We start from the raw sequence: 27,615 nt of genomic DNA on the forward strand, positions 1-27,615 counted from the left end.
CTAAGGGAAATGGAAGAAGAGGAAACTTTTTCTTTATTTTCAAAGCTAGACTGTGTTAAACAATTATAATAATAAAGAGCAGTAAGAAACATTTAGTAAGGGAAGCCAGGCCTCTGTTTGCTACAAAGTTCCATGGAGTGCATTCTAAATTACATTTGGAGGTACAACACAATTATAGACTCTATGTTCTCATCAAGGTCATAACTCAGAAGTCCAGGAAAGACAAGTAAGGAGAACAAATTATGTTTCTCAAATGTATCTGTCACTCTCTAAGGATAAATAACACATTTGGGTAACATGAAACGACTTGACTTCTAGAAGAAACACCAAAAAGGTATTTCTTTTTTTCCCTTCTATAATTTACCATATTAAACCTTAACTGTAATAATAAAAGCTGCTTCTATACTGCAGTAAGATAGATTTAGCTGTCATCGGACCCTGGTGATCAGGTCAGGATTTCTAGTGAAAAAGTTTTCTATTTACATTGGCTTGTAAGAGTTGTGATCGTTGTAAAGCAGACAGCAGTGTGACAATTCAGACAAAGGGATTTTCTTCTTTTTGGAGCTCTTTCCTTGAGAAAGATTGTCCTATCACAACCTGAAAAACTGGAATCTGTCTATTCAGAGCTGTAGAGGTTGGAAGGTACCACTGCCCGGATGGCCACAAGGGGGCTCTCTTGCCCAGCAACTGGAGCACAAGTGAACACTGACCCAGCCAAGAGATTTCCAAGACTCAGGGTGAACCTCGAAGCAAGGGCAACAACGTGCAGTACTTTGCAGTTGGGTGAGACCTGAACACAATCCTTAAAAGAAACAGAAGGTACGAGTGGACAATATTGCAGCCTGAATCAGGGAATTAAAAAAATTATCCAGTTTGGGGCACCTGGGTGGCTCAGTCGGTTAAGCCTCTGACTCTTGATTTTGGCTCAGATCATGATCTCATAGTTTGTGGGTCTGAGCCCCCGCATAGGGCTCTGCACTAATGATGCGGAGATTGATTGGGATTCTCTCTCTCCCTCTCTCTCTCTGCCCCTCCCCCATTCGTGCATATGCTTGCTTGCTCTCTCTCTCTCTCTCTCAAAGAAAAGAAAATCATCCAATTTATGGGGCTCAGTGGGTCAAGTGTCTGACTCTTGATTTCACCTCAGTTCCTGATCTCACAGTTGTGAGATAGAGTCCCTTGTAGGGCTCCATGCTGAGCATGGAGCCTGCTTAAGATTCTCCCTCTCTCTCTCTCTCTCTCTCCCCCTCTCCCTCTCCTCTGCTCACACTCTCTCCCTCAAAAATAATAATAAAAAAGAAAATTGTCCAATTTAGTATCAAGATTCTCTTATCTGTCTTTGATGATCCCTGAATAGCACAGAGGAGAAAACGTACAAGCCCATTTTGCTTTTAACAAGTCTAATTTTGCTAAACCAACAAATGAAAAGCGAATGGCTGATAATACTACCAGACTCGCCATTTCTCAGTAGGTGTTTCCTTACCACATTTACATGTAACAATCTGCGTAACACAATCCATATGGAATATGGGTAGCAACTCAACAGCTGTATTAAATGGCCAGCCCTCTGCAGCTCATTGCTTTACCTGACTGTGAAGATTCAGAGGTCACAGGAGCCGTGTGACTTCATGTAACGGGGACTTTTGACATTCAAACCTTTCATAATGTAGTGGCTGCCATTAATGAATGCCTTTTCAACTAGTTTACTGGTAACAATAACACAAATCTGTTTCTTCTCCCCACTTCTCTTTCTCTTTTAGTACAGAAAGCACAGTGTTAGAGCAGGCAAATGACCTTATAGGCAGTATTGATAATAACTATTACCATTTAGTGAACCTTTAATATTGTTAGAGCACAATGCAAAATTCTTCTTATGCGCTATCTTATTTAAGACAAACTTTCTGACATAGGTTTTCTCCTGGTTTTACATTTGGGAAAATAAAGGCTCAGAAAAGTTAGATAAACAGAATCTCAGAGTAAGCTGTAGAAGTAGAATTTGAATCTAAGTGTAACTCCAAAGCCTGGAAACATAAGCACCATGCCATTCTGAATGGTTTTCAGTTCATGTTGGGCCAGGATCCCTTGCTATCCAAGGTATTCCTGTATTTCTGAGAACACTGTAAGCCCTGCCATGGAAGCCCATTTCGTCACCTGAAAATAGGGGCAGAAGAGACCCTCCCCCCCCCCCTTTTTTTGAGGCCTTTTGCAAGGATTAGAGTTTATGGTTTAAAATGTCTGTACAGTTCCTGGCACCTAGCACGTCCTCAATAAATGGATGCTGTAACTCTTATTATTCCTTAAATTTCAGTCTACTACCTCCCACCATATGGCCTTGTGGTTTGAAAGAATTAAGTCATCTCCAAAAAAACTAATTTTGCCATGAGAAAAGAACGTTCGGATTGGGCAATTGAGGGCCTATCTCTGCACAAAATACAGGGATCAAATACAGAACGAAAATTCTTTCATCTATACATTTCCTCTTACTGCTCCTGGAGCCACATCAGAAATGAAATCTTTCTTAAAAAAAAGAAAAAAAGAAAGAAAAAGCGGGGAGCCTGGGTAGGGCTCAGTCGGTTAAGCGACTGACCCCTGATTTCAGCTCAGGTCACGGTCTCCCGGTTGTGAGATCGAGTCCCGAGAGGGACTCGGTGCTGGGCATGGAGCTTTCTTGATAACCTCTTTCTCTCTGCCTCTCCGCTGCTCGCACGTGCCCTTGCTCACGCTCTAAAAAAAAATAATGAAAAAAAAACTCCCAGAAAACGTTCTAAGAGCCTTTCCAAAACAAATCTATCCTTCTAAACACACAAAAATGTATTTCTTATAGTCGCTAATTGCACATTCTACCGAGCTGCTTGTGCTGCAGGGAGCTGGGCTATGTTGGAGCAGATCCGCAGGTGGAGCGGAGCTCAGGGCCCTGGGCCACGCCCCGGGAACACAAGGCAGGACTCGCTAGAGCGCCCTCTGGCTCACCGTAGGTGAAGTACGCCACTTCCGGCGGAAGTGAGACGTTGTGCAGCGAGTCGTCCTGCACGTGCTGGTCCACGTACAGCTGGGCCTCGCTGGCCTTCAGGAAGGCCATGAACCTGGCGGTGAAGGAGGCCACGAAGATGGACAGCATCCCGAAGTCTAGCAGGTTCCACAGGTGCAGCACGTACTCCCGCGGCCCCTCCTCCCAGATTTCCTTGCATTCGGACCAAATCATTCCTGCGGGAGAGTGAGAAGGTCAGGCTCATTTTCCATTTCCCTTGGCATTTGTGACCACAGCGGGGCACGGAGGGAACCAGGGTATGAATGTACATGTGAGCTCTTTAGAGCTGAGAACCTTGATAGCCAGCGGCAAAACGGAAACGTGTCTTCGAGGGCCGATTTAGAGACCGGAAATTCTCACATCGCCAGAAGACCTGTTACCTGCCCCTCTGTTTACAGATAAACCTTCTCCAGGATTGAGGAGAAAGTTCTCATCCTTTCATAGATTCTTGGAGGCATTATAGGGGAAATACAGTGTCCAACATTTCTGCATTTTAAGAACTGAGAGGTTTTAAGGAAACATCCCTTTCTAAACGAAATGGAAGGAAACTGAGGGCAAGGAATGGGAAAGGGCTTTCTGAAGGTCCCACATATGGCCTGGAGCCCAGTTGTCCTAATTCCCACATTCGAACACTTTCTGTATGATTCAGTGAGCATTAATTTTGGGTTGTTAGTTTTTTCATAATTTTTTTTAATAACATAACTGGGTTTTAAAAACGTATCTTGTCATTGTAACGTATTAAACAGTGTAGAAGTATGTAAACAAAATGTTGTTAGTTCCCCTACCTAACCTCTAAGCCAGCCTTGCGAAGTAACCCAGAGTTAACAGTTTGATATATGTGCCTCTATATCTGCACTGCCAATATCATGGCCGCTAATCACATGTGGATATTGAGCACATGAAATGTGGCAAGTTGAATGCGAGGTGCTGTGTAAGTGTATTCTAACACACCAGGTATCAAAGACTTAGTAAAAAAAGAAAAAAAAGTAAAATACTTCATTTTTTTAATAGCCATCACCTGTTGAAGTGACACTATTTTTAGGTAAGTTAGGTTAGATCAAATATTGTTAATTTCACCTTTTTATAATGAGGTTACTAGGAAATTTTAAATTAAATATGTGGTTTGTGTACAGCCTTGTACTATATTGAATACTGTCATTCTCTATCTTCACTGATGATGTAAAACGAAATTGGCTTAGATTTTTAAAGCGTAATGATTCAGTAACATTCTGAGCACCTACTATGTGTCAGGCACTGTTTGGTGTGCGTGTATGTATATATTATCTCAGTTAAATCTTTGGAACAACCCCGTGAAGTACATCCTGTTGTTATCTTGTTTTCACAGCGAATGTTCTTTAGGCAGAGAGATTTGTAATGTGCCCACCTAGGAGGCAGGAGATCTGGAATTTGAATCTGGAAGGCCTGTCCCTAAAGTCTGTGCCCTGACCACTGTGCTATTCTGCCTCTTCAGAACTAAAAAATGGATTCAGAGCCAGGACTGTGTGGAAAAGACTCTTGAATATTTTGTAAGTGACATTAAGGAGTTTTATAGCCTCTCAAACCTGGGAAAGACGTGACGTCGTACCAGCCCATTCTATGTACTACACTTGGCCTGCATACTTAGGAGGTTAATGTAGTAAAAGAATGGCTAAGTGGTCGGTTAGTGAAACAGTTTCATTCACCAATGCCTCACTTCCAAGAGGTCAGCACTGCCCTGGCTTCTGCGCATCAGACATGGCGGCCTGCCTTCCCACAGCCTTCTTCTTCTTCCTTAGCCTCCTTTCTTGGTCCTCATCCTGTCCCACAGCCCTTTAGGCTGTTGCTTTCCAAGAGTTGGGCCATTCTCAATTTTCCCTCTGTCCCTGACTAAGCTTCGTTCTTCATTTCCTTGCAAATGTCGCACAGGTAAATAACTTGCTGTTTTTCTTCAGAGCTTCAAGGCTACGTTTCTGCTATGTAGAGAGACTGCTCTAAGTGGATGTCCTGTCAGTGCCAGATATATCACGTATCCCAAGTTGGCCGCCCCGTCTCCCCCTACCTCACAGCCCCACCGTTGCCCATTACTCCTTCCTGTGGCCTCAACTCCTCAGGCTGTCATCATGAATAACCACAGTTCTGCAGACCCTCCTCCAGTTGGACTCTCAGTTTTTCAGTTCTATGTCCTTACCTCTTCAAGTACAGGTCAGATCATGGTCACCTGCCCCTGCAGTGTACTCCTCGTCCCTAAGATGAAGTCTGGACTCAAGGGCTAGGCTGTCAGACTTTCCTCTGATCTCTTACTGCACATCCTGGATTTGAGCAAATGCTGGTCTCCCTGAATAGTTCCGCCCCGGCCGTTTGCCGGTGTCCCCTTTTCTGTCTCCTCCATACGTCAAACCCAAGCACACTGGCAGATGACCACACTATAATTTGGTAGCCTTTGAGGATGCACCTGCCTAAAAAGCTTGGAGTCAGGAATGGTACTAGGAGGAGGGTGCCAGGGTGGCTCAGTCAGTTAAGCGTCTGACTCTGGCCCTGATCTCATAGTTTGTGGGTTCAAGCCCCACGACAGCCTCTGTGCTGACAGCAAGCAGGCTCTGGGATTCTCTCTGTGCCCCTCCCCCATGTTCTTCCCCCCCCCCCCCCCCCAGCATGCACGTGTGCTCTCTCTCTCCCTCCCTCGAAATAAATAAATAAGAATGAACCTAGGAGCAGACAAAGAGTTATGGGCACCGAAGCATGGCTGACTTGGTCACAGGCCCATGTCTGGCCACAGTGGATCATCTCCACTCTGCCCAGAGACTGTTGTTGTTGTTTGTTTGTTTTTAATGTTTATTCGTTTTTGAGAGAGAGCAAGTGCGGGAGGGGCAGAGAGACGGAGACAGGATCCAAAGCAGGCTCCAGGCTCTGAACTGTCAGCACAGAGCCCGAGGCAGGCCTCAAACTCACAAATGTCCAGATCAAGACCTGAGCCGGAGACAGACAGACGCTGAATCGACTGAGCCACCCCGGCACCCCTGCCCAGGCAGTGTTTTAATCAGAGTTTTCCCTTTTCTGGTGAAAATGGTCCATGATATAAGAGGAATTGAAACCAAATGTTTTCCTGAGGAGAAAGGCTGTTTAGACAAGTGGTGGCTTTGTTTGAAGCAGTGGATTCTAAGATCTGCATGTCTGTTTCAAATCTGAGTCCCCACAACAGGAAATATCCCAAAGGATTACACGTCTGTTTATAAGATACTGCTGCCTTACCTTCTTTTTCTTAATCAAGCCACACTTCTCAAGCTCCCCTGTTCAAAATTTGTATGGTAGTTCAGCAAAGTAAAAATTGTCTTAACACTTGAAATCACTTTCGATTGTGCCAGTTCAAAGAGATGTTTTAAAAATGTGTTTAGAAAAACCATTATAGGCTGGGGGAAGTAATGTTTATTGTTTTTGTCTTCCCTCAAATTAAAATTCCCAGTATCTTAGTGGAACTGCTTTTAGCTGGGCACTAGGCAAGTTGCAGGCTATCACTGGCCTTAATTCAGGAAGTCCTGGGTTCAGGTTCTAGCTTGGCCACTTACTGGGTATTTCAAGTGTTGGAGAGATGAATAAAATACTGTGCCAAAGATGGCCCATGGGACTAAAACAAGCTCTGGTCTCTACTTGGAGACCCCTCTTCCGGGTTCTTCTTCCTTCATTTGCCCCGTGCACGAAAACCCCCACAGATACGGAGGCTGACAACTGTAAGTTACCCTCCCCACTTGCATTCGGCGGTCAGATCTTTGGAAAAACGGTCTCCTCTGAGCCCGCCGGTGGTAAATAAATCTCGGATCCACTAAGATCTCCGAGTGCCGCTTGGTTTTTCTGCCAGTATTCCAGCCTGGTTCCATGATACAAGCACTAAAATGTTGGGTGTTGCGGTAATTTCAAGCACTAAAAGCTCTGGGAATCTGAAAAGCAGATTGTTTATAGAAGACTGACTTTTCTGACCAATCTAGTAGCTCCTCATTGGGCATTGCAAATCATTTCCTCCATAGTCAAATGCCCTCATCAGTTTTCCTAGATTTAAATATTAACTCACCCAGGCTAATTTAAATTATTCCAAGGCCATGAGTAAAAGTAGCATGGGCCCAAGGGTTTGAGCAGCAGGAATGCTTAATGAAAAAAGAAATGTGTGAAGTTAAGTACTTTAGTGAGTGAAATTAGGCCCCCTGCTTCTGAGGTTCAGCATTTTATATCCATGCTGGGTATCATGGTCCCTTTCCTCCAGCTTGTCCCTCAGAGGAGTGTTAAAACCCCGGGGCTCAGGGGTAAGGATGCTGGGTACTGGATCCTCCTTCAAGCAAAATCCCCTTCATTTCTGGATGCCTGGAGTCCAGAGAACAAGGTCACTGAAAATTAATGGGGGGGTGGGTGACAGTGGAATAGGCTGGGAAATGCTGGGAAGCCTTGGGAGAAATGAATAGCGACATTTGGGCAGGTTCTGAATAATGGCCTGCAGGCTGCTGAGATGGAGCTTGACAGTTCAAAAGGTGGTTCCCTCCCATCCTGAGCCTCAGATTCTATTCAGAAGGGATTCCCCCTTCTGAATCCTCAGGGACTTAAACGTGCACATTCCTTCAGTGGTCTTGGCCCCAAGGCTTTCCGTACACTGCCCCAAGGGTCTTCAGCAGAGCAGACTTCCCAGACCACTTCCTGGGGGGACTGTCTGTTCTTTCAGGTCAGCTTCTCATTACCGGGCCAAAATGTAGGTGTTCTGTGAACTTGCAGGAGGGAGAGAGAATATGCCCTCAAGCCCTGACATGCAAACACTATCTCAGTGGCAGGTCTTGGCAATAATTCTGGGCCTCAGACACGGTTGGGATTCAGCTGTTTTCCAGGCAGGAAGATGAGGTTAATAGATTTAAAATTTTCTTAACAAAACTCATCCTGTTTCTCTTCTCCCATTTGAGTTGCTGACAGTTACTGTGCAAGTGCCAAGGCCCTGTGCTAAGCACAGGTGGACCCCAGGGCACCTTCCTAGAAGCCTGAGAGGTAGTTAATCTGCAGTTAATCTGCACCTTCCGGGTAAAAAAAAACCTCCATGCCAAGATGGCAAGTAAGTTGTCCAGAGCCACACAGGCAGTTCAGGACCCTTGCTGCCCACTGTGCTGTCAGCTACCACACCCTGTGGGAGGCACAAGCTTACTCTCACTGGTTAGGAAACTGCTCCACCCACTTAATAGACACTGTTGAGTGCAGACTCCGTACCAGCCCCGCCCCCACCCTGGGGATACAATAACCAAGATGTCAGCCCTTCCTTAGCAAGACCAGCCTAGCACTGGAGACAAATGTATCATAAGCAATAATGAGTACTCCCGGTGACAGATGCTATAATAAAAATGTCCAGAGATTGTTTGTGGAGACACAGACCCAGGGATAAGAGCAGTCAGTGTTCCGATCTTGCGACCCAGGAGGGTGCCTGGAACAACTTCCATTTGTTCACTGAATGGAGTGAATTCATGGAGGAGGGGACACGTGGTGTGAGGAACCAGGAGTTAGCGTGGTGAGGGAGGAGGGACTGGCAGGGTGTTCTAGATAGTGGGCATGGAAGTGCGGGACAGCAGGCTCTTCCCGCGTGCCTGAAGAGACTGAGTGTGGCTCAAGAGTCAGGGAGTGGGGCTGGTGGTTGGCAGCAGGGAAGGTCAGTGAAGAGCCTTCCTTCAGGCCATGAGGAGGAGGCTGGCCTGCACTCTGAGCAGCTAGGTAGCCCCTAACGGTGGTAAGCAGAGTAGCTACGTGGTCTGACTTGTTGGGAGAAACTTTGGAAAGTTGACTGGAGCAATCTGCTTGGGAATTTTACCTAAATAAATGGGGAAACGATCAGAAGAATGAATTAGGTGAGGAACTCAGCACATATAATGTTATGATTCTTGGCCAAACCTTGCCGTATGGTTCTGGAGCCAGGACTTAGCACTGTCCTTGAAGAGTTTATAACCCTGGGTGAGTGGAGTGAGGGAGAGGTTGATCCTCACAGTTTACCCGTGTGAAAACTAAAGTTCAGAGAGGTGGGGCCACCGAGGGGAAAGGAACACGGGATTAGGTTTCCTGACACCCAGTCCCAAGTATTTTCTTACAGCCCTTTCACAAATGTATTTTCTTACTATGCTGAGCATGTATATCTCCAGTTCACTTTCAATACTGGGATGTCTATTTTAGAAAACACTGCCAGGGTCTAAGAGTGCTGTAGAACAGGTCTTTGGACATGAATCTATTCCTTGATGGAGAAATGGCATGTGTTGTGGAGAGGCTTCCTGCGCTTCAAACCCAATGGCTTTTTGGGAACCACTAATGTTACACAGTCCTCTGATGAGTGTCTCTGGAGCCCCAATCTCCAATTGAAAAGCCACATATCATAAGCTGTTAACAACTACCCCAGAGTTGCCACTGATACTGATAGGCAGGAAGGAGGTTCCTAAGGTATGAGCTGATATTGGAGGTTCTCTGGCCTGGAAGGAATGATGGTCCCTGGTTCATTTAGGCCCCCAGAAAGCAGCTCGTTTGACAGTGCTACAGAATACACATGTCTACTGGCAAATTTAGCCCTTCTTCCTCACTCCTACTTTTCTCAATACCATGTTCTGGTTTTTCTTCCATTTCTCGGTGTGTTTCTTAGTCTCCTTGTGGCCCCCACCCTGTGTTTTAACTCTCTGTGATTGAATTCTTCCCAAATTCCTGCTGGTAGTCACCTAAAGCATCTAGAGTGAAGGCAGAATACATTTCTCATTGGGTTTGAGTTTTCCGCAGAACTGTACAGCAGAAGAGGAACAGCATACATGCCCAGTGTGAGTAGAGGCTTGGGGAAGTGAGCTAGAGCATTGTCACACGACATGGCCCTTGAAAGAGGTCATTGGGAAAACCACATGACCAGATGGAGATGGTGATAGCAAAGGATGGAAAGGGGCAACTACACATTTACATGATTACAGAAATGTTAGCATCATTGAGACAGGAAGAAACAAAGGAAAGCATGTAGTCTTGTCAGAGGTGTTAACTGTTAGGAGGAAAAGGAGCATAGAGAACTGGAGGACAGGGTGGAAGAACTTGCCGCTGCAAACAGGTTGGTTTATGAAGGCCTTGCTTTGAAGGAGACTTTAGAGCAGAAGACCCGAGGAGGTGAGGGCATGAGCCATGCACTCTCTGGGGGAGCTCTCAGGCAGAGGGTCAGCCCCAGCCGAGGTTCTGAGGTAGAAATGGTGTGAGGCAAGGAAACCAGTGGGGCCAAAACAGAGCGAGTGAAGTCGGAAGTGGTGGGAAATGAAGTGGGGTGAAGAGGTGGAAGGCTTTGTAGGCCACTGTAATGACACTGGTGTCACTCTGAGGGAGATGGGGAGCCACTGAAGAGTGTTGAGGCAGAGAGTGAAAAAACCTGATTGTATTTTAAGTGGATCACTCTAGGTCTTGTGCGGAGAATTTACTGAGGCCTGGGGGTTCAAAGAGTAGAAGCAGGCCACCTGGAGAAGGCCATCCACCTCTTTGTGGCCAGCGTTTTCCTCCATGAAAGGAGCAAGTTGAACTTGCTGGGGTCCTAAGGTTCTTTTCAGCCCTAGGGCAGCTTTTGGTAGAGGGAATGATGGTGTTTTTATAATCAATCTGTCCAAAGTCCCGCATTCATTCATATGATAGTTATGGGAGAAAAGACCGCGTTGCTGTGTATCTAGACGATCAAGGCTTCCCCACCCAAGTAGAATTCAAAGTTCTGTCAGTATAGGCCTCCTGCCATTTCAAGGCTCTCCATGTCTGAGCAGAGGGTAAATCAGACTGTAGACTTTAGGATGTGCCAGCAGTGCACACAGTGTTCAGAATCTTTCTCTCAAAGATTAGTAGTACTTTGTAATAATTAAAGAGCTCCAGAATGTATTTAGGGATAAGGTCACGTTAGTCATATTTTACAACTGCTTCCCCAGTATCTGGTACAGCGCCTGATACATAATATAGTGCCTAATAACTAGAAAATATTTATCGAGAAAGGAATTGAGAAAGTAGAATATCCCAAGAAGTTCCACATTGCTCCCACCACTGCATCTAGCAAGCCACCTGCCCTGTGCCCTCAACCCCAGCTTCCCTCCTATTATACTGGATGAGGAGTTCATGGCCCTGCTAAGTCCATGTCCTCCACTTGCATACTGGATTCCATCCTCTCTGACTACTCAGGAACTTTGTTTCCACATTTGTTGGTGAGGTCTCAGGCCTCATGTGACTTAATCTGCCGGCATTCGACATAAGTGATCACTCCCTCGTTCTTGACACAGTTATTACTTTGATTGACTTCAACGCCACTCTCTTGGCTCTCTTCTTACCTAATCTCTCTTGCTAGATACTTCTCGTCTTTCATCCTTTAAGTATCATCACACCTCAGGGCTTGGTCTGCAGTTTGTCTGACCACATTCACAGTCGAGGTGATTGCATGTAATTTCCTTTAAATATACTGACATGCTCATATTTATGTCTTCAGCACCAGCCTCTCCTTATATACTTATGTACTTCAGACATGTATAGCCAAGTGTTCCTTGACATTTCCACCTGGTTGTCTAATAGGTATCTCAGACTGAACTCTTGATTTCCTTTCCTGCTCTCTCTCCAAACTGCTCCTCCCCTGGTCTTTCCTGTCTCAGTGAATGGTGCTCTAGTATACCATTACTTGAGCTAAAACACATGGAATTTTCCTTGACTGCTCTCTTTCTCTTTTGCCCCACACAAAATCCAAAAGTAAATATTATCGATTTTATCTTCAGAATGTAATCACCACCTACCACCTCCTCAAAACCAACCATTTCCTGTCTGAATTAATGTACTGGCTTCCTAACTGGTCTCCTTGCCTCTCTTCTTGTTCCAAAATCCTCTGTGCTGTACATAGCAGCCAGTGAACCCCATCAGAAACTTAAGCCAGATGATGTCACTTCTGTGTCAGAACTTCCTAATGGTTTCTTGTCGTGCTCAGAATAAAATCAAAACTGTGTACGATGGCCTACAAGGCCTTGCATGATCTGACTCTGCCTACCCCTCTGACTTCATCTGTGTTCTCTCCTCATTCACTAAGCTTCAGCCACATTGGTTTCTTTGCTGTTCCCTTGAATCCAAGCCTTCAACACACACTGATCCCTCTGTCTGGAATGTTTTCCTCCTAGATGTCTGCAAAGCTTACCTTCAGGTCTCTGTTAAAATTTCATCTTCTCAGAGTAGGCAGATGAGAGGACATGCTGTTATCTGCTCAGCTACTCTGAGAAGGTAAAATATGAACAGATCAGAAGGAAGAGAGAAGCAAGCTACTGAGGTCATTATTCAGTTTGTCTCCTCTATCAGAGAAATTTGAGTACTGACTAGGTATTTAAAGATACAAAAAAAAATCATTATGAAACTTTTTTTATGTTTGTGGTTCTGTTTTAGAAAAAAGAATTCTGATTTCTATTACCAGACATGATGGGATTAGTAAACTAGAAAAGAGAGAAGAGATAAAGAAAAAAAGAAACTATCCTCAAACATTGGAGGTAGCATAGGACAGTGGTCTTTCAGTAAAGGGAAACCAGCACAATAAGCCATTTGATCACCATATCTTTCTTTATGGTGGCACATTCCAGTCTGCAGTGCATGGAGAGGGATCCCAGAAGCATGGTAGGCAGTCCTACTGAGTTGAAGAGGCAGAGTCTAGAGTTCAGGAAGGTAGAGGTAATTAGACATTGTGTGGCAGAGTCCCAGGGAGAAGGATACTATGCAAACCAAACAACAAAACCACCAAGTCCAGAAAATTACATAGGGGTCTTTTTGAACATTTCAATACTAAGTTATGAATGCCCAGAATAAAACTCCACTAACAGCCAGAGAGCTGCAAGCTGAATAGTTTCCAGAGCTCACCCACAATGGAGAGATGTTTGAGCTCCAACCATCCAGAGTTGAGGTTCCTTGTTGATTATCCAGGGCATTTAGTAGAGACTCCAGATGTGTGTCTCTATAGTATAAGGAGAAACAATCCTTATGGTTAATTTTCTCCAGATTCACTGTAAGAAGGCTTGAAAAGCACCAAACTCATCTGCAAGTAATTTTAGTAGTCTGTCAGAATAAAGCCAAACACTCTTTCAAGGAAGACAACAAAATCTAGATGATCAACAACATAACATATCAAGTGCCCATCATTCAATCAGAAATTACTAACCCACCAAGATGCAGGAAGATGGGATTTATGTCAGGAGAAAGATTAGGTAATAGAAGTTAACCCAGAAATTACAGAAATGATAGAATTAGGAGTTAAGGATTTTATAACAGTTACTATAAGTATGCCCAGTATGTTCAAGGACTTAAAGGAAAATGTAAACGTCATGAAGAAGGAAATGAAAGATAAAAAGAGAGCCAAAGACAATTTCAAGCACTGGAAAATATAATAGCTGAAAGGAAACATTCACCAGTTGGGGATTAGAATCACAGACAATGAGGAAAAAGTATCAGTGGACTTGAAGAGAGAAAAAAAGATTGAAAAAAGAGAACTTATCTTTTAGTGATACACACAAAAATGTTTGTACATGATATGTACTTGAGATTTGCTTCAAAATACTACAGCATTGGGGGAAGGGAGCTAGTGAAGGCATAGATGAAACAAAGATTAGCCATGACTTCCTAGTTGTTGAACATGAGAGATTGGTCCATGGGTTTTATTATACTCTTGTCTTGATTTTTATATATTCTTGAAATTATTCATAGTAAAAAGTTTGACAAAAATTAAATAAGACAAAGTGGTTAGAATCTTCTACCTGAAATATAATAGGTAATAGGTCAACAAGTCCACTCCTCCCCAGTACTTTTCATGTAACAGTCTTAAAAACTCAGCTCTGCTTTGATGGGTGGAAACTGGGACTAGGCTATAGAAGTGGGGTCCTTTCTAGCTGGAGATACATGCCTCTTACTGGGACAGTACTCTGATATCCAGGAAGAGAAATATGAGGAATCAGGAGGAAGTCATACTTCAGTAACATATGGTAGCTCTACCTACCCACTTAAGAGCAAGTTAGGTCACACTCACCACAGTCTTCTTCCTGGAGGCCAGTGGGAAAGGTGGTAGGTGAGTGATTGGTGCCATAAATACTCTTTAAGTTTTATCCATAAACCCAACATGTGAGTTATGGTTTGTTTGTTTGTTTTTTGTTCTGTGTCTTACACTTTTCCAGAGACATTCAGATGGCCAACCGACACATGAAAAAATGCTCAACATCACTCATCATCAGGGAAGTACAAATCAAAACTACACTGAGATACCACCTCACACCAATCAGAGAGGCTAAAATTAACTTGGGAAACAACAGATGTTGGTGAGGATGTGAAGAAATGGGAACCTCCTCTTGCACTGTTGGTGGGAGTGCAAACTGGTACAGCCACTCTGGAAAACAGTGTGGAGGTTCCTCAAAAAATTAAAAATAGAATTACTCTATGACCCAGCAATAGCACTCCCAGGAGTTTATCGGAAGGATACAGGAATGCTGATTCATAGGGTCACATGTACCCCAGTGTTTATAGCAGCACTATTAACAATAGCCAAATTATGGAAAGAGCCCAGATGTCCATCAACTGATGAATGGATAAAGATGTAGTTTATATATACAATGGAATACTACTTGGCAATGAGAAAGAATGAAATCTTGCCATTTGCAATAACGTGGATGGAACTGGAGGGTATTATGTTAAGTGAAATAAGTCAGTCAGAGAAAGATACCATATGTTTTCACTCATAACGTGGAATTTGAGAAACTTAACAGAAGACCATAGGGGAAGGGGAAAAATAGTCTCAAACAGAGAGGGAGGCAAACCATAAGAGACTCTTAAATACAGAGAACAAACTGAGGGTTGATGGGGAGGTGGGGGAGCGGGAAGGTGATGGGCATCGAGGGGTACACTTGTTGGGATGTACACTAGGTGTTGTATGTAAGCGATGAATCATGGGAATCTACTCCCAAAGTCAAGAGCACACTGTATATATACTGTATGTTAACTAACTTGACAATAAATTATATTAAAAAAAATGGAATCTCTGTCTTAGTCAATTTGGACTGCTATAACAAAGTCACAGGCTGGGTAGCTTATAAACAGAAATTTATTTCTCACAGTTCTGGAGGTTGGAAGTCCAAAATTAGATTGCCAGGCATATTTGGGTTCTGGTGAGAGCCCTCTTCTGGGTTGCAGACTGCTTGTTGTACCCTCACATGGTACCTTCGGGGACCCTTTAACAAGGGCACTGAGGCCATTCCTAAGCATTTTGTCCTCATGACCTAATCCCTTTCCAAGGCTCCACTCCCTGATGCCATCACATTGGGGTTAGGGGTTTCACATATGGATTTGGGGGGGGGGGATACAGATGTTCAGTCCACTGCAGTGTTAAAGTGTTGAGTTTATCCATGGGGGTATACTAGGGAGAATTGGGATAGGCCTTGAACTGTGAAAGTTAGACCCCAGAACTCACTGCAGCAGGCTTTAATGTCTCTCTACAGCTTTAGTGCTGGTGACTCCACTAAATGAGCCTTTGGTCATAGACTTGCTGGTTGATGGAAAGCCTCTGGTAAGCACGGTATGCTTTCCTGCCTCTGTCCTTTGGATCAAACCTTTATCTCCCTCTTCCTATTTAGAGACCCAGCCCAGAGTCCATGTCCCCATTGCTCTCAGCTTGGCCATCTGTAGGATGTTCTCATGTGGTTTGACTGTTGTGGCTCGCTTAGGCTATGTCATTTAATTGCAGCAGGTCATGTGTTGGGCTGTGTTCAAGTACTTAGTTTTTTGTGATTTTGTTGATTGATGGCATACACACTTTGACCCTGTGTACAGTTTTACTCGTGTTTGTTAATGTAAACCCAGTGAAAATTATACGAATACTGAAATTTTGTGACAAAAGAAAAATCTGGGGTGCATACCATAGGGCGGTTTAATTAATTGAACACAATCGTGATACTGCAGAGATGAAATTTTGCAGTTCTGTCTTCAGTTTTGTTTTGCTCAAAAATTCTGATCAAATTCATATTTTTTGATACAAATATTATAATTTATTGATTAGATTTTAGTTATGTACAGTGCCACTGATTATAGCTTTTACAGTTAATCGTTTTTTTCTCCATGTCTAATGTGTTTCTTTTATCAATTTTGCAAATTTCAGTGTTAGAAAAACCTCTGTCACATTTTGCCTATACAGGTGTAGCTTTTACCATTTTAGTTTATCTTATTGATTTATAGTTCTTATGAAGTAGGTAAAAGAGAGATGGTCTTAGCTAGTCATTGGGGAAATTGGGAACACTTTCTTTGGCAATTCTAGCGGTAGACCTTGGCAGCACAAAATATCACCGCAGGGAGGAATTGCACAGGGTCCTGATGTTCATTAACACAAACGGTGAGAAAATGTTACTCCCCTAACTTTTTAGATTTATATTTATCATCAAGATTCTACTCTATATTAGTAGTCAGTGATAAAAAATATCATTTAAGCTTTGAAGTTTTATACTCTTTACTAGAAACAAAACTTGACTTCCTGAGGCTTCTTATAGACTACACTTAAACGGTTCAAATACATTTTCCCATGCAAGTCTACTTTACAGTCACTTTCAATACATGTGTATTGAAAAATATGTAGCACATTTCCTCCAAACATCTTTTTCCGAAATTGGGATTTATATTAAAGGTTTGTGCGTCTTCTACACCAGCATATACAGAAGCTGACTTTGGCTTCCGTATTGGTCATCTGCTTGCCATTTTGCCTGCCAGAGGGCACTCAAGAGGAGAGGAAGAGGTTCAGAAGTCAGAGTTTAGTAATGTCCTATTATCATTAGTGGAGGAGAGAATATAGGACAGAGTGACTGCTTACCTAAGACCCACTTCATGATGAGCATTTCTGTCCAGGAGAATTGTGTGGTTTTCACTCTGAAGATCTGTTTCGGGTAGTCTGTGAAGGTTTCGTTGGGCAGGGTTTTAACGCCTTCAAAGCGGTCTGATGCATTCACAACTAACAGTCCCAAAAAGATTGTAAAAGAAACTGCATGGGCTACAAATTTCATGAAAGGGCTCCTCAGGGTTCTTCCTAGCTGGAAACAAAATATGTACAAGACATATTAAACTGGCAGCTGTAGGTGGGTGCAGGCTCTCTTTAAAATGCTTTTGCCAAAAGTTTAGCCAGAGAATCCATTATCTTGGACAGAAGCCGCTAACTGAACCCAGACCACATTTTCTCTTGCGCTTTTATGTGAGATGCTGCTTAAGCAAATACATTTTCTGTTGACTTCCATTTTTTTCTATTTAAGAGATTTAGTGGGAGTGGTACAGAGCAGGAGTAGAAGACACTGATGTATGATCATCTTATAATCTACACAGCATCTCCCAACCACATGGATACACATTTTATGCCATTCAAATCTGGAGAAAAATAACCTATCTCAGTAGAGTTCAGAATTAAAAAAATTACACACTGGATATGCTCCCTTGCTCTTTTTTCCATTTTCCTGAGTTTTGTTTTTTGATGTTTTGTTTTCAGTGTTGCTTATAACTTGGTAAATTTGTTTAAACCATACATTTCCCACTAGGTACTGCTTTAGCTGTATTCCAAGAAATTTGGACAGGTAGTATCTTCATTGATACTCAGTTATAAATATGTTACAGTTTCCCTTTTGATTTCATTTTTTAACTCACAGGTCTATTTCCAGACATATAGGACTCCCCTCACCCCCTGTACTTTAAAAAATTATATTTTTATTACAGCTTGTGTGTCGATCATAGCCTCTGTGATGCTGCTGTAAAACTTACTGAGGTTTCCCTTGTGGCTCTAGTGCATCATTAACTTGTGCGCTTGTTCCATGTGAGCCTGAGATGATCCAGGAGATGCCCTGTTAGGGAGCAAGCGTTGGCCACATCTTCTCTAGCCCTGGTGTGCCATCCAAAGGCTACTTAAGTCTTTGAGAACTAACCTGCAGGCTACACAGTGAGTCTCCTGACCCCTGTTGATGAATTCGTGTGGGTCCCTTGTAGGTCACTGCCATCACTTGCACCTAAGCACCGAAACTTACTCCTCACCCTGTACACCAGTCAGACAAGAGCAAAGGGAGGAACCTTTTCTGAAGCTCGCTTCCCTCTCCAGAGCAGATGTTCATCTGTAGCCAGTGCCTGGTTAATTGATGTTCACATTCTGACTCATTCAGGAGTCCTAGAGTGAAATGTCACCCAGGAGATAGAGTATTGGTTCAGTAGAAGATCAATTACAAGGGTGTTTTGCAGGTAAAATTTCCCTAATTATGACTATGTTTGACATAACATTTATTAATCAGATGGCTTGATAATGTTCTTTTAATATGCTTCAGCATGGTAGTCATCCACTTTAATTGTTCTGGTTATGACTGTAACGTGATTTATTATGATTCTAATGCTATAGAACCTATGTATTGAAATTAAAAAATGCTATTTTTAATTAAAAAAAAACTTGGCATCTCAGGTCTAGACATTGGGAATCCCTACTATGCTGGAAAAAACTTATTTCAATTCATTTGCATTGTCAAATATCATATGGCACTAATTCTAGTGGCCTACAGACATTTTGTAAATGGCACTCCTTTGTAACGTTCATTATTTACAAAATAGGACTGTAGCTTAGTTTTGATCATACATAGATATGTTAAATTTGGAATGCACAGGCTAAATCTAAGGACAAATAAAACATCTCACATAAATTCAGTAAGAAAACTGAATTAAACCATATCTTATTTTGATTTATATATCAAATAGCTGGTTTGAATTTTTCGCCATTTTAGCTGACTGTGTTGGAATCTTGAAGCCCCGTTTCCCAGCCAGGATGCTCGTGTACCCAGGAGTCATCCTTCAACAGTCACTGCATTGTTTCTTGTCAGTGTGTCCTAGCTGGGGTAGTGGTGAGAGTCGAGGGAAGGTGGAGCCTGACTGAAGGGTGGGGAGTGGGGTAGGCTGCGCAGATGGAAAGGGATGTCAGATCTTGTGTGCCCCAGCAGGGTCCCAGAAATATCAGAAAAAGATAGGGACCATGGGGAGAGACCCAGCTCTTCAGGGATTAATGGCCAGGTTTCCCCAGTCCTTTATCATTAGGCTCTATGTCTTCTGGTGACAACCTGGAGGAGGACACAGGGACACTGCTCCTTCTCACCCATGTGAGGTGCCTGACACAGGAAGCTACACACAACTGAACCTGAGCTGGCCTTGGTATTCCCCAGAAGACACGGTTTGAGGAATTTAATATTCTCTTTGTTACCTCCTTCAGGTTCTTATTGTCTGGCAGAAGACGAGACTGTAAAAATTACTGTATCTACTACAAACATAAGAAAAAACTCTGATAAGGCTCTTGTGGTGCCGTGTAAGATGAGCCTGGGTTCAGTCCCCACTTGACCTGAGCCCTAGGGAGGAAAGGTGAGGTTAGGTATTAATGCTCCTTTCCCCTTTTTCTTCTGGGCTTCAAGTCTTCTTTTTAAATGGTCAAAATTTGATAAAGGTCAGATAAGATCAAATCATGTTAATGGTTTTCTTTTTTTTTTCTTTTCTTTCTTTCTTTTTCTCTTTTTTTCTTTTTCTTTTTTTGTTGTGTGTGTGACATTTCCTATTTGTCTCACAAAGATAATTTTTGAAACAAATTACACCTGGGGAAAACTTCCTCCTTTCCCAAGGCCACCAGGTGAGATAAAAGAAAGGAGAAAAATCAGCCAAACATGCAAGCAGCTCATAGCTGGGTCAAGTAACAGTGGTAGGTGTAAAAAAAAAAAGATGGTCGAGCTTTGGGAGATGTAGACCTTGGTCTGGTCTGCCGTTTGCTCACCGGTGCAAAACTGGTGAGTCTGAATAATGGGCTTAAGCAGCTCTGTCATTACTTGGACCTTGTGAGCAGAGAACTGATACCAGGAAATCTAGGCTTGTAGTATCCAAGTACTCTGGCTCACTTCAAACCTCCTGTGTACTATTCTTAAACTCTGCGAAGTGTATGAATATGAGTAGTGCTCTTGAATTAGCTGCAAATGAATGGCCTTCGTGAGCAATCAGAGGTGGAGTTTTATTGGTTAGCAAGCCTTTGTGTTCCATGCCACTGGGCTCTTAGCCGTAACCATAAGTGTAGTCATCTAAATGGGGACCTGGTAGCCACATGCCTGCAAGGTAGGTAATATCTGCAGAAGGGGACCCAGAGAATGTTTCTGACATCTCTCCCCAGTCTTGTACCACCAGAGCCCCCCTCAGCAAATGCCACCCTCACTTGCCACCACGTGCCAGTGGCATCAAGGAAGGGCTCAGTGAAAAATATGGATCATGTTCCAAAAAGAAACATGCACAGCTTCAAGGCCAGAGTGGTTCTCAAATGTTAGAGATCCTGGTTAAATTAGGGGTGGATTTCTCCATATGCTCCCTTTCAAATGCTTAATCAAAATGTCTAACCTGGGGCTCAGGAATCTTCTTTTTTTTTTGATCAGGGCAGGGGGTTGTTCACTTGGTGTCTTTAATCTGGGTGTTCTCACATTACCTTGTGAATCCACCCTTTGTCCTGCGGGCTGAAGGGTGATAATGGACTCTTGAAGGTAGGGTTTCTCGGGAAAGAAGAGGAAAGAGTAGAGTTTCATGTCATGGTTTTGACTCCTCCCTTCTAGAAAAGTCCTGCCGTCTCTAAATTTCTGAATCAGATGCATTGCAAAGTCAAGTAAGCAACAGTTAAGATACTTATATTCAGTATTGAAGGTTCTAATGCTGCTGATGTACTGGAAAGTGTGGGAGGGCAGGCCTATGTGTGTGTGCGTGCGTGTGCACTCATGTGCATTGGTTAAGGTCAGGTCTCTGGAGCCAGAGATCCTAGATTTCAGTCACAGCTCCATAGTTTTTGGCATGTTACTTAGTTCCTCTGTGTCTTAGTTTTTTCATCTGTAAAAAGGGGATAACAATATAACTTGTTACATAGGGTTGATGTAAGAAGTGAATAACGTGCAGAAAGCAGAGCAGCTCCTGGCACATGTGAAGCATACGTGAAGTGCCAGGAAGCGCTTACTATGTGACACTGGAGGGCCTCACGCAATTCTCCTAAGGGGAAACTTAAACTCAGCTGGCTCTTAAAAAGCTTATACACAAGGGTTCACGAGGTGGAAGCTACACAGAGTCCTAGTGCATTTATGCCGTGAGCTCTTCTGGGGTCCTGTCTGTGTGCAACATGTTGCTGGATACTGGAGGGCCTAGAATAAGCTGTAAGGGTTGGTTCTTCCTTTCAATGTTGCTACTATCGATGGAGAGTTGGGGAGAGAATGTTGCAGGACTCAGACCGGGCTACGTGTGGAAGTGATCAGCCTTCTGGTCCTCTTAAATCCTGTCCTGGCAAGGTGTCAGGTGAGGGACTCTCTCCTTTTGGATTTGAGAGCAGACACTTTTGTAATGTAAGAGCAAAATATGCTCTATTTCCTGGCACAAATTTCCGCTCCATGGCAATGCTTTAAAAATTGCAGCATCATTTTCTTTAATCTAGTGCTGTCTGCTAGGGGCGAATGAGGGGGGCTCAGAGGCCTTTGACATCATTGTCCTCTCCTGGTTGGCCCTGGACTGCATGGTGTGAGGACCCTTGTGTCAAACCACTTCAGCTTTGGCAAGGCAAAGCAGGGATCTTCCAAAGCTGCAGAGTTCCTTGCACCTCCTCACTGGGTGTTTATGTTTGGCACCAGGCTGAGGGGTCAGGGCGTGGCAGCTAACACTTTGGCATTCCTCAGTTGAGAGTTATGTGGTAGTATGTGGACTGATGGATCGTCTGATGCAGAGACCTCAGGTAGGAGGCTGAAGGTATTTACAGCTCTCCTTGTCTGAGTCCTGGGACTGATTTATAAGGGTAATTAAACAGTCAAGGTTAACAGGCTTGGAGGAAATCAGTTTCACCTCTCACACCCTTATCATGAAAGCTTGTGTGGTTCCTCAACACTTGCATCATGTGGACTTCTGCCCCAGTCCACCCGCTGGAGAGACACTGTTTGAGCCCTTGAGGATGACTGTTCTTTCAGCTCTCAGATTTTAATAGGCAGACAACCTAAATTATGAATTGGAATGGAATAGCAAAGGGTGGTAAACAGGCTATACCTACCCTTGGCATCAGAGCCCTTGTTGAGAGCAGGAAGAGCTTGGTGGGAAAAGATGGACCTGAGAGCATTGGTGCAGGTTAGAACTCACCAGCCTCCCAGTGTGTTGCATGACCTCAGCTGTGTTCGTGATTAAGATGAGAAGTGATCAAAAAAATGTCACTGTTCTCTTTATTGACCTTGACAGGCCTGTCCCCATGATCCAGACCTGGCATTATCACCTTAGGTACACATCTGTGATTTGGTTACCCTCTTCAGCCACTATATTACTAAGCTGAACTTCTGTTGACACTCTTATAATCCTTATAATATCCTTATTTAGCTTTCTTTCATAGGGACCCTCAAAACTTTAAATAAAAGTAGAATTGACAGCAGTGGGAATTCAATGGGAAAGAAATGATGAGATAATTTTAGCAAGCCAATCAAGTAATTTTGGTGTCCCTAATGGTCCCTAAATTAGGGCAGCAGCTATTAAGTGTAAATGCAGTGTTAATTTGGAAACAGAAACTTCAATATTTGTTAGACATTGATGGACATTAGCTGACTGATGAGGTTTAGCAGTAACATTTTACGAATATGTTTATAAAAAATCAGGGTATAATTTCTTTGAGGCAGGTGTCAAATTGTGGTTAGAATATGAAGTTGCTGGAATGACGCTGGCTTTTCCATAGATTTATTGGACAGGTATAAAGGAAGTGACCCCTTGGGAGGAGGGATGCTAGCACATTAACAGAATTCTCCACTGTGCCACTTTTCTTGGGAGGACATTGTATTCTGGAGCCTTTGGAGAGTCCTGGTTTCTTCACATGGAAGATGTGACCCTTTTATAATCCCCAGTAATGTAATATATTTGCCAAACTTGAAAGGATTTCTTTCAGAGTGGTGAAAGGAAAGACTAAAAATATCTTGGCTGTTTTATCTGTCCTCTGACTGCCTCAGAGCCACTTTGACAACTAAAGTTTCCCTCTTTAATGAGAGAATCTTTCCTCAGAATGAGCAGTGCCAGCAAGAATTATCACATGCCACAGACTAAGACTTGTCACTCCAATATGGACACACCCTCCAAAGTGTTGAACTCAGACTTGCAGCCCAGAAAGTGCCCAGAAGGCACAGGTGGCATAATGGCCAGCTCATATTTATCTTTAGTGCTCTTTTTTGGAGTATTACTGGAAGCTCTGGGAACACCAGATGTCAATCAGACAGGTATCTGAACAGAGGAGAGAAAGCCTCAGCCATTGGGTTAAATTTTCCTGCAATCATTTCTTCCAGAATGTTCTAGAAGTCGACTGTAGGTGTGACCGTATGTTTCATGGTGGTATCAGATTCCAGGATTTATATCGGACCCCAGGAAAGTCCAGAATTCCCTCCACCTTTATGCATCTTTTTTTTTTTTTTTTGGCATCAAATCTTCATGATATTGGCCAAGATGATTCTTCTTAGACCTACTGAAAATCTAAACAATTTAGTCAGCAACTGCAATATCATTTCTTCCTCAATATTTCCCTAGGCCACCAAGCAGGCAGAGGCAAACCAATTTGTTGGTGTTGGCTAGTCCGTTTTCTGGTAGCTGTCACATTTGGTTTTAAAAGCAAAAGTGAGGATTGTCAGTGTTTTGTCTACCAACTGGCTATCATTTTAATGACTGGATGTCCTGAAATTAGTTTGGGGATCACAGAGTATGGAGGTGAGCATCCCTGTCCATCTGTGATGACTCTGGAGGAAGGCAAGGACCTAACCTGCGGTACAGACTAGAGAATTCCAGGATGAAAACATGTGCCTAAAACCAGTGACCTACTCTAACCCAGTTTTAAGTCTGGTTAGGTTTTTTTATGCACTGTACTTTTTTCAGCTTGTAATGAAACAGAAAAAAATTGCCTTCATTTATATATGTATCATTTGGGGAGTTCTGATTTAGAAATCTATGACATGGTAGACTGTCAAAGAAACAAAATCCTCAGTAGATGTAAGGTTGAATACCACACGTATTCAGTTTGAGGCCTTTTATATTTAGTACCATTTTACAGAAGAAGGAGTCTGAATCCTCCCCTCTCTCAGTGGCCCACGTCTTACTCTAAGGCAGTGAGCTCACTGCCTGCCTGGTTGGGTGGCCTCAGCAGCAGCCCTGAAGTGTTGGGCCCATCATCCTGGCAAGAGATTCCTCTTAGTGGTGTTGACAAGAGGTTCCATTTAAAACAATTTTTTTTTTTTAAATGAGAGGTTCCATTTTTCATTAACCACATTTGCTGATCACATTCCCTGTGGAATCATTTCTCTATGATTTAGTTCCATACGTGCTAACCTTGCCTGAAGCTGCAGTGACTGTTGTGGCTCTTTGAGGCTTGGGATCAGATGGCTAGGCTGTAGGGACAGTGGTGTGGCAAGGTTGGCAGCTTGGCACTCGTGTGGGCTCCACTCCCTCCCTCACCAGCAGGCACCGGACATACCCCTTCCCCGTGAGAAAAGAAGCCAGCTCTGCACCTTTCCAGCTCTCTTTCTTTCCTTTGTCTTTTCCTTCTTGTGACCTAATTAGCTGCCCATGTGGGACAGAGCCCAATGAAGGAAGCCAGGGAAACTGGGACGATGTTGAGATGGGTCTGCAGTGTCCCCAGATGAGCTGCATCGGACTCTCAGCCTATTAGTTATTTCTCTTTTCTGAACCTACTTCATAAAATATATGTGTCAGAATGTAATTGAGGGAGGGAAATGAGATATTCCATGAAAAGAGCTTAGCCAAAAGAAAGTACTCAATAAATGTTGGCTCTTCCTATTACCATTATTATAATTATCAAAGTGAGTGTAGAGGACGTGTCTAGGACATCGCATAATTAGAAGAGCAGAAGTGCCTTGTATTCCCTCTCTCTTCTATTATTGATCAGATTATGGCTCATGTATCTTAAATTCCCCATGTTATCACTCCTCTCTGTTTGAAAAAAAAAAAAAATGAAAAAACAAACAAACAAACAAAAAGCCCAGGTCTGTGTGGTTTTCTACTTGAGCTGAGTATCTCAGGACTATTTTCTTTAAACACGGGAAGTGCTCAGCTGTTGATTTGAACAACTGGACTTGAGGTCATGCTAAGAAGAGAGAAGAAATCACTGCAAACGACATGCACCTTAAGCAGTCTGTACCTTGCTGCACGGAGCAATCCAATAGGCTATGGCGAGAAAAGGGAGGCCTAGGGAGACTCCAAAGACAGCCAGGAATTTCACAGCGATAGACTGTTGACGTAAGCCTGAGAGATTTTCATACCACATGGTAAGCAATTGCTGCTGACAGTTAGGATGAGCAACGAACTGTAAAAACAAAACAAAAACAAAAACAAAACGCAAACAGGAAAATGGCATCGGTAGCACTTGAACAGTATACGACCTATGAGTAGCTCAGGGCTGAGATGTTTTACCTGGGACGTGGCCTGCGTGTTAGAGCAGAGCAGCGGGCAGGTGCCCGCTAGGCCCTTCCAGCTTGAGGATGCCGGGTGTCTTGGCGCTGAGGTCGGAAGCCTGACAGGACTGGCTGCATCAGTGCTTGGTACTTATCTGGGGCAGAGTTCATTTGGGAGGCAGCATGAGTAATGAATGGAGCACGGATGGGGTCTTGGAGTCCCACATGGGTTTGAAATTTGCTCTACCATTTTCTAGCCAGGTGATCTCGTGTCACTTACCTAATCACTGTGAGTTTCAGTACCTTATTTGCAAAGCAGTCTGTTATCTTGTAGGATTAGATGTGGTTGCAGAACTGTTCTCTCTTTTCCTCTACTAAGAAAAGTGTTCTGGAGAACATATTAAAACTGAGTATTTCCCTGCTGGGTTTTAGTGGTGTTTGCTTGGCCACATAGAACTTTTTGTGGCCTGCTAGAGCATTGATATATGGTGTCCCTGGTATAGTAGCTTCTCACTGCTACCTCTCTTTCTTGCAACTGCCTTAATGCCCAGGTTACAAGACCTCTTATGGCCATTTTGTATCACGTGACCTCACCCCTCTGGATATAGCTTACTGGACTAGGTGAAGAACCCTGACTTAAACCGGCCTATCAGGTTTTCTCACTGTGATATTTGCGACTAATTGAGAGGGGCAGTTTCTTTATTTACTGGGAAGTTAACAAGTAATCTTGGGAGGTGTGGGTAACCATTTTCTATTGCATGGACTAAGTAGCAAAACAAGCCAATTCAAAGGAAAGAAGAATGAAGATGTGTACAAAGAGGCTCAGATAGATAGTGTGTGCCCCTCTCTGGGGCCTCGCTCCACTCTGCCCACGTGGTCCATGAGACACTCTTTTATTCATATACACAGGCTTCCTTGTTCTGCTCTATCCAGCAAGTTGGCTTGAGCTGCTGCCACCGAGCAGCCTTTTTCTGCAAATATTTGGTGCCACTTGGCCATGTGTTGAGTTGATGTTGAGTCCTGGTCACTGGAAATGGGTAATTGGTAAGTAAAATTTATGGGAATGAAGTTTACGTTTGAGAAAACTTTACTCACTAGCTTATTTTCTCCTTGTGACAGGAGGAAGCCATTGATTGCTGTTGGTAGCCCTGCTTTTTGGCCCTGCAAAGTTTAGCCATGTATCCGTGGATTGGAACAGACAGACTGGGCATTCTTTAAAGGGTCTGACTTTTTTCATATGATTACACAGGAGCATAATATGCCAATTTTCATCCCATGTGTCTCACTGGGTATTAAGGAGACATGTATAGTGGTTCTGAGGAAATGCAAAACAACTCCTTTTCATTGTTAAGAGTAACGTAAATACAACTGTTTTAAAACATTCTTAGTGCAAATGGCAGCATGTTCTTGTTTCCAGTTTCTGGGAACTCAAGGCAGAGCCCAAGTGATCTGTGAGTACACTATCAGTGGTTTGTTTGGCCATGCAGCAGCCCCCGATAATACCGCTACTCAAACATTAGTGAAAATGAGGCTTTTTGGGTAGCATTACTGGATCCATGGCAACCACTCTGGTCTTTCCCTCTAGGACAAGAGCAGTGGATTCTCCTCTACCTAAGGTAGGAAGCCCCAGGACAGCAGGTGATAGGCTTTCCTGTGCCCTTTCTGACTCACAGTACGGTGGTGCAAGCAACAGAAAATCATGTGGGTGTTTTAGTAATTATCAGCTTTCTGAGAGTTGAGGTCCCACAGAGGGATGGTGGGTGCGCATGTGAGACAGCCAGTTTTGTTTTTCAACAGTCAGCCTTCTCTGGGTGCTGAAATGGCTCTGCTCTGGAGAAAGAGTCCAATTAGAGGGTGAGACGTACGCTTATGAAATAGCAGAAGACCCCTTGGCTCACCCTCTGGCTCCCTGCCCTGTAGCTGCTCGGAAGGATTTCAGTGCTAATCCCCTCCAGTGGCCTCTCTGTATCTTGGGAGAGTCTGTCCATGCTTTTTCTGTTGCCTTCTGAAGAGAAGTCAGGACAAAAGATTGAGCAGCAGAGCTGGAGGGGAAGAAATGCTGAGATAGAACACAAGGGGGACCATTCCCAGTCTCCCTTGCCTGCCTCAGGGAACACTGGTCACAACTAAAACATAGGGGCTCTC

General features: G+C 43.5%; 1 protein-coding gene across 1 annotated transcript in view; it reads right to left on the reverse strand.

The window, feature by feature from the left end:
- The window catches only part of TRPC7 (transient receptor potential cation channel subfamily C member 7), a 130,882-nt gene that overhangs the window by 32,611 nt on the left and 70,656 nt on the right, over positions 1–27,615 (reverse strand). Inside the window, exons 3-5 of the mRNA XM_015087611.3 lie at positions 25,218–25,382; positions 16,857–17,073; positions 2,971–3,204 (exon numbers count right to left, since the gene is read on the reverse strand). Coding sequence (XP_014943097.3) covers positions 2,971–3,204; positions 16,857–17,073; positions 25,218–25,382 — 616 coding nt within the window. The remainder of the gene's footprint in view (positions 1–2,970; positions 3,205–16,856; positions 17,074–25,217; positions 25,383–27,615) is intronic.

Source organism: Acinonyx jubatus, chromosome A1 (assembly GCF_027475565.1).
Source record: "Acinonyx jubatus isolate Ajub_Pintada_27869175 chromosome A1, VMU_Ajub_asm_v1.0, whole genome shotgun sequence".
Classification (NCBI taxonomy): domain Eukaryota; kingdom Metazoa; phylum Chordata; class Mammalia; order Carnivora; family Felidae; genus Acinonyx; species Acinonyx jubatus.